At 37.4% G+C, this 12,252-nt stretch overlaps 1 protein-coding gene across 3 annotated transcripts in view; it reads right to left on the reverse strand.

Moving 5' to 3' along the window:
* LOC134205606 (ubiquitin-conjugating enzyme E2-17 kDa) overlaps positions 1 to 7,666 on the reverse strand; it is a 68,713-nt gene extending 61,047 nt beyond the window's left edge. The window contains exons 1-2 of one of the 3 annotated variants that reach the window (XM_062681001.1): positions 7,529 to 7,666; positions 1,850 to 2,184 (exon numbers count right to left, since the gene is read on the reverse strand). In XM_062681001.1, the coding sequence (XP_062536985.1) occupies positions 1,850 to 1,873 (24 nt within the window). In that variant the 5' untranslated portion in view covers positions 1,874 to 2,184; positions 7,529 to 7,666. Of the gene's footprint in view, positions 1 to 1,849; positions 2,185 to 2,384; positions 2,528 to 7,345; positions 7,460 to 7,528 lie in introns of those variants that run through there. The other 2 variants (XM_062681003.1, XM_062681002.1) reach the window with 2 other exon arrangements.
* Between the last annotated feature and the right edge of the window lie 4,586 nt (positions 7,667 to 12,252).

Raw genomic sequence — 12,252 nt, forward strand, 5'->3', positions numbered from 1 at the left:
TGTGTTTAGGTTCTGTCAAAGGCTTGTTGCAAGGTGCGTTTGTCACTAACAAACTCTGTTGATGACAAAGGGTATATGTATTGTTAGGCGTTGTTCGAATATTGATTCCCTGCCTATATGTCAATGATCTACAGATCTATGTCATAGGTCCTTTCGAATCTGATTGCTAAAATCAACACCGATCTATACTGCCGTGAATCGCAAATCAGTCCCATCTGTATATGGATTTCATATACAGATGGGACTGACTTGCGATTCACACCAGTATAGTAATCGAACTGGCTGCGAAACTATTAACAATCTAACTCCAAATCCCAAGTAGACACAAGCGATCATCTTCACTCGTAGAGGCTTAGGCAACACTCAGTCCAATATCATTTGCTGTAATGAAGTAACCGTACCAGCAGAAAGCTTTAACAAGCTTGGCCTTATAAATATATGACATGTAGTTACCAGGTGAACGATGTGATCGCTAGAGTTTAAGGGAAACCGCGAACGCCCCGGAGATTTTCCTCAATTCCTTCACTTGCGACTCGCCAGAATGCAAGCCGTGGTGGCCCCGTTCTTCACATACGGCGATGTAAAATATGTCTCTAGATTGAGCGCAGCATTGAAAACTCGACTTAACCGATGCTTCAAATCAGTAATCCGTTTCGTGCACCAGTTGCGATCCAGAAATATTACTGAAGCCGTAAGAAATGGTGTTTTCAATTGAGATCTACTAGAAAACTACCATCACCGAATTTGCTGCTTTATTTACAAATGGTACTACCAAAACCTTTGGCAGTTTACATCATGAAACATTTGCAACAAGGCCAAATGCAATGCAGGCGCCTTCAACGAACCCCGCCCCCCTGAAATGAAACAAAGTGTATTGATACATGGCATCTGCCTGTTGAAACGCAGCTAAACCAACCTTAAATACGATTTAAAAATCTTTACAATTAGAATGTATTTCTGTATCTGTATATTCTGTAATACTTTAGTTCAAGATTGTCACAGTTCAACATGGTCGCTTCCTTGACCTCACTTAAGCATTAAATGTAAAAAGTCCACGTAATTATGTTCTTTTTCTTCGTTATACAATATTAATCAAGAATATGAGAAACTATGGCATATGTTCATCACACATATTTTTCTTTCGAAGCTTGGCCTGCCCTCCTACTCTGCTTATAATAATTTCTCCAGCGGAAGCGATGCCAAAAGTGACCAATATAATATCATGACTGAACGATAGTAACTGAACAATCTTGAATGCGATTTTTACGGTAACAATATTTTAGAAGAATAAAATGAAGCAATGCATCAATGTAATGTGATGTGGCTCAATCGAAAGTTTCAATGGAAGCGTGAATACATTGCTGGGGCTCGTGGAAAGGGTATTGTATGTTTAATGACATTTCATTACATTTTATGAATCACGCATTCCACGCAGGCTTCAGAACAATTCTGCTATTGCAGAGACCACAATTTATCACCCAACGAATACTGACACTCCCAAATTAAAAAAAGCTGACGATAATATGCTCCGTCTTATAGAAAAACTTGCTAACCACTGCTCCACGGCCTCACCACCGACACACCAGAAAAGAGTCAAATATTGCACAATCTTCAAATTTGTAGACAATCAAGCTGAAATTTTTATCCAGAATAATCTTTTTTTGCGAAAACACGAATAGATTTTACACCCATCTAACCAAATCGACATGTCAGGCGTGTTTGAAGGATTTAGCTCTGCCTCGTTCGGAGCCGGAACCCGTGGTGCAGAGCAACGAAACGAGAAACCCAACCTTAACCCCATTCGCACGATGGTCGATGACGAAGAATGGTGTTGCGAAAAACTACTTACCTTGTTAATTCTCTTCAACGCCATCTGTACTGCTGCGAACGGGTTGTGTGGAGTAGCCTCCGCGCTGTTGGGGAGTGCTTTTCTAGGATATTAACGGGCAATTCCTGCCTCCTTGCAGCAAATTTGGAATTCTCTGGGCCTGCTTACTTGCAGCTACTTGATATATTTCTCACTCGTTCGTCAATAGGAAAAAAAAGTCCGTCTGCTTCAACTCTTCTTTACGCTATGGCTTCTTCTTCCCCTATTGGCTCTTGTTGCGATACTCACGCATACACACGCGCGCGAATTTCACACAAAGGGGGAGAGCAGTGAAAAAGAACCGAAACTGAAGAAAACTGAAACGAGAAAACGAATTTGTCCGTGTATGCGGATTCGGTTCTCCTGCTTCCCTATTTTCTTCTAAAAAAAGACAACTTCCGCTTGATTCCGCGTTCCTTTCGATAAGCACTTTAAGCTACGAGCCTCGAAAAGTCGAACTGACGGATAACAGTTCCGCGAACGCAAACACTTTTTCGCATTTAGATCGAAAAGGTACCCTTCCGAAATCGGTGCTAACCAGGCCGACGAGAACGTATTACAAGATGGCTACGGTTTTTCCTCTTCCTTCCCTTGGTTGATTTTTGCTACACTCACTCGCTCGATTCGATGACGATTCCCTCCGCAATTACGAGCACTTCAACATTTTTGCTCCCAAACACACACAAACACATATACAGAACACTGTCATTTTTGACGGGAAAACGATACAACACCGAGAGCACGCAATTCAAGTTTTTCTTCGAATAAGGGCAAAAGTCACATGAGCTCTTCGTCGATTTTCCTCTCTTTTACACGCTCATTTCTTTTTACTCACTGGTGAGTAAAATAAAATAAGCGTGTGTCACCCTAAAACGTAAATAATTATTTTTATTATAATTATTTTTTTATTAATTATTTTTGTTTTCAAACGGAGATAAATAAAATTTTACGAACAATTTCTACATCAAGCTTCCCAAGTTCGGCAATGGCGACTTGCAAATGTGGTTTAGATCAGTCATTCGCCGTACTTTTAAAGAATTCTGGCGGTTGACAAAATACCGTTCATGGAGAATTATTGACCTTTCCCGTCAAAAATAGTATCTCGTTTTATTGTCTCAGTCTTGGTCTCAGTCGATTCTTTGGCTTATTTAAGGTCAACTTTTCCAAAGAACCCATATTTTTGGAGGCCCCTAACTATTTTTAAAATCAAAAACAAAAACCCAAAACAAAAAAATGTTGACGGGAAAGGTCAATAATTCCAATTATTGGAAGGGAAGAAATTGATATTGTTGTTTTATAAGGGCGATCGTCGCAAACGAAAAAATTGACTTCTTTGTAAAATTCTCATTAATCAAGACTGCTCTCAGTTAACTACCACCGGGAATTCGTAAAGATCCACATCTTCTACAGAATGAAAGTAGAAAGAAACGCGAGCAAGCCCAAATCTTCCTGAAGTCAGCAAAAAAGTCAATGTTCCCGTTTACGACTGTCGTCCTTATGAAACAATGCCCTTTGTCAGTGAGTAGACTAGCGTCAGAAAGTATGCATTGTGACATGATATGAAGGCAATGTTTACACTTTTTTACTCGTTTTGAAATACGAGTAAATTCTTATGAGGGCAATGTTTACAATACGTTGATACAAAAAAAAGTTATAAATTTCACGACTCTTGCACTCGACTGTTAACGAGCAAGGAAAACTGATGGATAAATATTGTTATTGTCGGCGTAGCACCAACTTAGAATTCGGAAGTCGGGACTTCCGAACCGAACTTTCTTCCGAAGTTTTATCTGTCAAACTAATTGATGCGTTGTTTAGCGCATCTTTAGGCGAATCCAGCACACTACTTCCGAAGTTGGGAAAGTTGCCTGTATCTGGAGATTCAATCCATCTTCGGTATAAAAAGCATTCTTACTTTGTTCCGGATAGACAATATTATGCAAGAGAGCGAGTGCAGTACGAGAGAAACTTGATAATTTACTGTAGTCTGGCGCCCTGGAGAAAATAAAATCGATCGATTTGGCACACATGTTTTTTTGTTTTCTCGAGTACATATCGTTAAAAATCCTGATTATTCAACCTTATCTATGTTAGCGCCTTTCTCGTGCGATATTAAAGACAATTACGCATAAGGGAAGATCCATAAAGTACGTCACGCAAAAATTGGCGATTTTCAACCCCCCCTGCCCCCTTCGTCACACTATTTGTATTAACATTCTAAAATTTTTGTATGAGTCGTCACGCTGCTCGGAACCCCCCTCCCCCCTAGGAGCGTGACGTACTTTGTGGATGACCCCTAAGAAGTCTAAAATAGGACTTTTAAAAAATTGTGCCAAAATGTGATATATAATCTAATGCATTGAAAAATGCATAAAATAGCCAATGCGCTGAAAAATGTAAATAAAAGCTTGATGCGCCTAAATACGAACCCGGATAAAAATGTACCAACGGATCAATAGTATAAACAATTGATTTACCATATAATGTACAGTACCCAACAGAATATATCTAGATTGCTTTGAGAATAGGTCGTATGTGCAAAAGAGAGATTCTCTTTGAACACGCTCTCTTTCGCTAATAGATCGGCTAGTTTTGCATGTTTTGCTACATTTCCACTTCAGCATGATAGACAAAGCTATTATCTTTGGTTATCTGCCAAAAAAATCGAAGTAAACTTTTGTATAGTTTTGTAATAATCGAAAGAGAATAGATCCAAAGAGAGACTCTCTTTTGCACATACGACCTATTTTCAAAGCACTCTAGATATTGTTTTTTGATGGTTGCACATATCATATGCATACTGTGGATCGAGCATAGGATGTGTCAAGTAGTCATTAAAAATCGTACCGATTTTCTGTCACAATCGTACCGGTTGCTGATTGGTTGAAAATGACAATCGATTACTTCGATTGGCGGCGGCGCGTTTTTCGTAGGGCAGCATGTTGTTAGTTTGTCCGTGTTGCTGGTTTGTGAAGTTGATATTAAGCAATATACGTGAATGTTTGAGTTCGAGTTTTTTGACCCAAAATGAATGCGTATTGAACTGCAAACGCCATATAAATTATGCTCAAGGGTTGTAAAGGTTTAAAACTGTCGATTTTAAGCATTATCATTCACTTTTCTGTCATTTTCGATATCAAAGTCATATTTTCATTGACGAAAACTTCTCTCTGTTAGTCTTCCGCTTCTCTTACATAAATAATGGATGAAACGAAGAGAAAAACATCGACTTTTGATACATGGTATTTGAAAGATTTTGTACCAAATTAATTTGGCTGCACTGGCGACCACCTCGTCAGAGCAACCGACTAAAAAACAACAAGGCAGTCTCAATTGAATTGTCACATCCTATCCTAGCTGTGGATACAATACGTTAACATATAAATCTAAGGCTGTGAACCAATCCATCGATTCGTTTAACTTTTAGTTAAAATTTGACAGTTCGATGGTTATTTTCCCATCGTGGCCGTTCACTTTATATTGTATTAATTAGAAAACCTTGCTTCTATCTTGCTTTTCTATCTCAGGTGACCAAATGAAAGTATCGTAAATTCTTTGATCAGTTTCACATGAAAAGCAGCAATCTAAATAGGCTACTGTGAACGTTCGCTAATTGTTTTTTTTTTCTAGTTGGGGCGCTTTTTAGTTGGGAGTTCGTTAATTGAGGCGAAACACAATTAAAAAGCAGCTAAACGTCAGAATATGATGTCAAAAACGCGTTGACGTTTTGTTTTCGTATTTAGCGGGATCGATATTTTCTGGCGCGTAAATTTTTTCTTTGTACAATGCATAAAGTAAACAACATTGACACTTGTCAAAACGCCCCAATTATCGAACGCTATTCGCTAGTTGGGGTGAGGTCGTGCCCCAATTAGCGAACGATCACTGTATCACATTAGACTAATGATTTGAGAACATGCAATGGAAAGTAAATATAGATGATTTTTTCAATTTTGTAAAAAAATAAACACGAGAGTGTCTATTGCAGGAATACTTTAGGGGGTCCATAATAGCAAAGAAGAACATCCCGAAAAGGAATATGAAAATCAAATTAAGCATCGATTATAGGGAAGACATCAGGGGGTCTACTATAGGGCAAATCAATAAGACTTTAAAATGATAATTCCATCGAATTACTCGCAACAAGTTCCATTCGACGGGGAATCCTATCCCGTTGATTGCTATTGCTAGATCGGACTATGGGATCAGAAGATATGACCAAAACACTACTAAAAAACTATGCGCTAAACAAAAAGATATTTTAGTCTCCAGACAAAGATTGTCGCTTCGGTTCGCTTTGTTCTGCTGTCCGAAACATGTGTGGTACCTAACTGTCAAATCGTATGTATTTTTCCTTCATTGACATTTAGATCCCCTATCCTCGCCAGCAAAAAATGTTCCGGACAGCGACAATCTTTATCTGGTAACTCAAATATCTTTTGCTGAACACGATAAAAACCCTCATTCATATTTTTAATGTTCTTTTTGCACGAGAAAGGCACCAACACCGCTAGGTGGATTAATCAGGTTTTTTATATTTTTTCAAAAAATGTTTGTATCATATAGTTTTAAAACTTTTTCGTATCGTACTTTAATCAGATTTAAACCCTCGTAACGATGGGTAGACAACTTTGCGTTGTGTGATATGGTAGGGTAAAAAGTCACATTTTGACCCCCTAGAGGAAATGCCTTCCAATCTATGGTTATATCTATTGAAATACAGGTTTGATACGGGCGGAAATCACACCATTTCAAAAATGAAAGTCTTAATTTTGAAATAGAAATTCAAAATGGGCTTCAGTTATTGATAAACCGGCAAGTAGCAATTTTCTTAAATGAAAATATTTTTTGTTTTGGACAGTGCAACATATTTTGGACCCTCAAATGTACACATTTTGGAAACCCTCAATTAAGTCTCTTATCAATTTGCTCTGATCAATTGAGCCCAAGCAAAGCCTTATCTTTCGACTGGCATACATAAATAAGATGATTCTGCATTCTAAATTCTAAATTTGTGCGATTTTCAGCGAGGTATGCTTCGAAGCGTAACGCATTGTAACGCTTTTCGTCTTGCCCATACTGATTTAATTAAACATTCATTTAATAAATAATAAATTCAGAACAACGTTATTCTCTAGAAAGCAGTGATATAATTAGCAGCAGCATTTTTTTTTGTCTTTATTTAGGAGACTTTCAGATCGAGGCTGGCTCGTCTCCGAAAACAGCGGCATTGATTTTGGGTCAGAAATCAAAAAAATGTCACCAGGAGGGTCCTAAATCTGTAGTAGTCCAAATCAAGTTAGTTACCCTATATTACCTCTATTAATAAAACAAAATCGATTTGATCACGCATAAAATTTTTCTTCAAAAATACGTAAGACGGATACAAGACTTGCGCCAGACTATAGTAAATAAAGTGACTATACGGTAGCTCTCCTCTCAGATTATTTACCCACTCATCTTGCTTTGGGAACTCACCGAACCGAGCTGATCGTTTCAATTTTCGGCCACTCAAATGTAGCGGGTCTGGTATCACTGCTCACAGAAAAATTCCATCTATCTTCTTGAGCACGAACATGAGCATGCGTAAAAAAGCTTTGTAGCCATTGATTGATAACACCACCAATTCATATGTTTCACTGCAGCTTATAGAATAACCACCTGAAGAACTGTTCCGAACGCACTAAACAATCTTCTGACACAAAAACTCCTACCGAACCAGAGCAATCTTATGACAGAATGTGCTGAAGTTGAGTGCCAGTCGACGAAATCGGTTGTCCCGGAGCCGCGGGAAAAAATATCGTTTTTGAACATGTACACGGACAGATAAATCAACCCAAAACTTGAGTTCAAAAATACTTACTGATGAGAATGGGCCTTTTCACGAGACGTTTAAAGGTTCCCCCAAACACACGCGACGGGACAGTCACGACGCGATTCTATCGCTTGGCGACAGCGATTCTGTCGCCGTTGGTATGGAAGCGTAAATCAAACATTGCCTGCAGCGACCCAACGATAGAATCGCGGCGACTGGTTGTCGCCGTCGCGGCGCTGAAATCGCTTAGGTCTGGGGGAGCCTTAAAATCAGCTGATCCAAACTTCAAACTACCAAAAACCCTACCAAAAACTGAGTTGGATTGTGGCGGCCATTAGCGCTCGTAAATTGCTGGATATAGCGGAATGATTGGTTCAGTGTACTTTATTGTCGATGCAGATAAAATCAAGAACATGTATGAACTTGTCTCAACTACGTCGCTCGACTGAAACATCGCTGGTAGCTGGCGACCCTTTCCAGTTAGTGCTCCAGCGACGCAGGCAAATTCAATGCGTCGCTGCAGCACCAAACTGGAAAGCGCTCGCTGGTTGAGCGACGCAACGGTCCAGCGACGTTCCAGCGATGACTCGCATAGACAATATTTGGTTTAGCGTAGTTTACGTCGAGCGGTCGCGTCTTGTATAAAACCCATTTTTTTTTTATTTTTAAATTTATTAATTATTTAGTTTTTTATTTTAGTTATTAAAAAGAAATTTGAATCAAAAAAGCGTTCATTTTTTTGACGGAAAAGACCGATTCCGAATTTTTTAAATTCAAAAAACGATCAATGGGTAATGTTTTCAACCTAACCGCGAGTAGACGTAGAACTTGTATGAACGTAACGTACACTCAACTAAGAAAACTTGTGATAATCATGCGAATATATTATGTTTTTTGCTATAAGAATTACTTATACACTTTATCCGATTTTCTTATGAACTGTGTGTTCTTATATCGAGAATGATTTTCATAGGTCTGTCTTATGAAACTATTAAGTTTTTTAAGAGCCCATAGAGGAAATCATAAAATAATCTTATGAACATTGATAATTATTGCATATAATAATCAGAATATTTTCAACACGATTCTCATATATATATACGACTCTCGCAAGATCACAAGAATAGAAAAAACAAAAAAAAAACATCGCAAAATTTTATACAACATATTATTTTATTTTTTGCTACATATTATGAATATTCACATTTTCTCTGATTAATGTTTCATATGCCGGATTCGCTCAAATTATATACATGGTAACATCACCGACGAACCGACGTGTCACTGGCGCTCTCTGATTGTCCCACGCTTTTTAACGGTCATTCGCTTTAGCGGGCGATCGCTTCTGTCAAATGAGCTAAGACACAACTCCGCTGCAATGTTAATACACGTAGGTTGGTGGCTGAGCTACGAAAACTTCGCGAGCCATTATAGGAGTGGCGGTAGTGTTCGATGATTTTTCATCATGGCGTCGTGGGCAGCAAATTTGAATTATTTTCTATGGGGTGACACGTCGGTTCGTCGGTGGTAACATCGCACCAGTATACACTACTAAAAATCCACACATATTTATTGGCAAAAATCCATAGATTTAACTTATGATGTATATCAGCGCACACATAACCATTCTCCACGCGAGCTACTAATAAAATTTATATCCAAATAAAGTTTATGTGTGGTCGCGAATTAGCAATTATTTAATTTATGTGTGGTTTTATATCGATTATATTAGGATGGAGCTATTGCAAAAATTTATAACGGCGACACATATATCTTATATAGATATTTTTGGCAGTGTAGGAGACTTGAGAGTCGCAGTCGTTTCATCGTTGATATTTTCCTCTGTTGGTAGTAGATGTTGAATACATCACCCAAGTAACCATGGAGCTATATATGATTGCAAATAATACAGCCATTAAAGTTGACTTAAAGTGGAAAAAGGCCCTTTTACGACCGAAATAATGCTTCATTACTTTGACATGTTGAAATAAAACATAAGTAATGCATCGCTGCATTCGTAACGCTAATCTAGTGTATCGTTGCTTGACAGTTGATGAATAAATGCATCTTTACATCGTTAAAACTGATATAATGCAATTAGCATTCAATATGCTGATCTGTGATTGAATACATGCATTAATTAATGCTTGGTGGTTACTTGGGCAGTTATCGATGAGCTGTCGTTCTGCAAATTATAAATTATGATTTTAGAAGAAAACAACATGATAGAGAACCTTAACAAGAGGAAATATTTATTTACATTTCTGATCCTCCAGTACACAAACGACTGTTATAAATTATCGATCTGGACAGACACAGACGATATTAAAAGTAGTTCATGTCCAGCGCGCCGGTCAAAATATGTATTCGCATTACGCTGGTGTATCGTACACTTAATTAAACTATATTCTAAACTTAACTATCTTATCGATGAGCTATATCAGCACTGCGCACTTCGTTAGCGTATCGTGTAAAATAAATCAGCGATGAGAACTGATGCGTCCAGCATATACTACGCCATGTTGGCTTCTTATTTCATAAGATTGGTCTTATGAGTTTTTCACATCAAGAGTAGTGATAAAAATCATAAGACAATTCTTATGTTTCTTTTTCTGTAAATAAATAATTTCTATGAACTTCATAAGATATAAAATTGAATTTTATAACAGGTCAATAATTATCGTAAGAGGCTCGATGAAAATGAAATTCGATTATTTTTTCACACTTCATAAGATGAGGCTTATGATGTTTCTAAGACTGTGAACCATTCCACCGATTCGTTTAACTTTTAGTTAAAATTTGACACTTCGATGGTTATTTTCCCATCGTGGTTAAAATTTTACTCCGAAGCCGACCCATTTGAGTTTTGACAGATTGATAGTTATTCGGAACGAAATGGATTTGGCGCCAATTTTCTCGCGAACAAAGTTTAACTATCGAACTGTCAAATCTAACCATGCTCCGGAGCAGGGTTATTTTTAACCACGGCGAAATAACCATCGAACTGTCAAATTTTAACTAAAAGTTAAACGAATCGGTTGAATGGTTCACAGCCTAAGATAGTTTAGTTGAGTGTATTTACATTTAACTTCTAACTTTTGGTTCTATGGAGTTTGATTATAGTATTGATATTGGAATCAACAACTTCCATGCTGTGTAAAATTATTACACAGAAAGAAAAATCATTTATCAAATTAAAAAAACCGTTGGTTAAAATAAAAAGTTGCGTTGGTTCTTTTTCGTAGAGAGTCCCGTGTGTTTAAAATAAAAGTACGAAAACTTTTGTTACACCCATGCTTCAAAAATGGTATGCGACACTGAAAATAAAAGTACAAAACTTTCAAAATGAAAACGTAATTGTCAAATCAAAATAGTAGAATAAAAGTTGAATATTTTCAATTTGAAATGAAGTTTTAATTTTACCAGAAAGGTTTTTTCATCCCTCCTCCATTCAAGTTTTCTTTTCAAATTCAAATGAACCAATCGATTTTATCTTATTTTATCAATATTTATTCAACTGGGTTGGTTTAAAAACATGCATGCAACAAGAAGTCCTTGGCATCGGTGTCCACCTAGCACCTAAACCAGCCCGAGAACCAGTCATCGCAGCTCGACTGAAACCACTGGGTGCTTTTTTTAAACATGCCATAGTTCTTCTTCCTGACAAAAATATCAAAGTAAATCTGTGAAAAAAATCAAAAACATAAGTCTCGCATGAGGATCGTCATCTAAATGTTAACAAAATAAATCAGCATACAAATTCATTTACGCTAGCGAAGCACCAGAATTTGGTGGCGTTTTTTAAGAATCAGAATTAGTGCACATCGTTTCTTTTAATTAAATATTTGACTTACCTCTTCGTTTCGGAATACCAGCTCAGGGATTTCATTTATTCTTGTCACTGCACAGAATAAAAAGTTATAAAAACGGCGCGAACAACACAACAAAGTTCAAAATTTTATCAAAATTGCTGGTATGCTGGTTTCCTTGCCAATGTTTTGTTTTCATTTGTCGCTGTCATGCACTGCGAGGAAAATAAACAGATAGATGTATTGTTGTGTTGACAGATAAATAATTTTTAGGTGGAATGAGAGAACTTTTAATTTGTCGTTGAGAACAGAAGAAAAAAAACTTTTAAAACAAAAAGTAATTTTGAATGAGACGTATTTCACTTTCAATTTTAAGAAAACGAAGCACTTTTTAAAAGTTAAGTGTAAAACTTTCTGTGAAACCACGTTTGTTTTTTGTGTGTAGCAATTTGTTTATTCAAAACATCTGGAAATAAAACTAATAATTAATTTTTTGTGGACTTTTTTAAAACATTTACATGTAATACAGCGAAATTTTCTAATCTAAAATGAATATTAACACTATCCAGCTTTCCACGCTCGGTAATGGCGGCTTGTCGGTGTGTAAAAATCAATCAGTCACTGTACTTTTTGACACTAGCTGGAGGCCTTTTTTCCCTTCCCCTCACCCAGGAACGCCAGTGAGCTTTCCTCCAGCTAGTGTCAAACAGTACAGTGACCGATTGATTTTTACACAGCAGCAAGCCGCCATTACCGAGCGT

The sequence above is a fragment of the Armigeres subalbatus genome, chromosome 1, assembly GCF_024139115.2.
Source record: "Armigeres subalbatus isolate Guangzhou_Male chromosome 1, GZ_Asu_2, whole genome shotgun sequence".
NCBI classification, from domain to species: Eukaryota; Metazoa; Arthropoda; class Insecta; order Diptera; family Culicidae; genus Armigeres; species Armigeres subalbatus.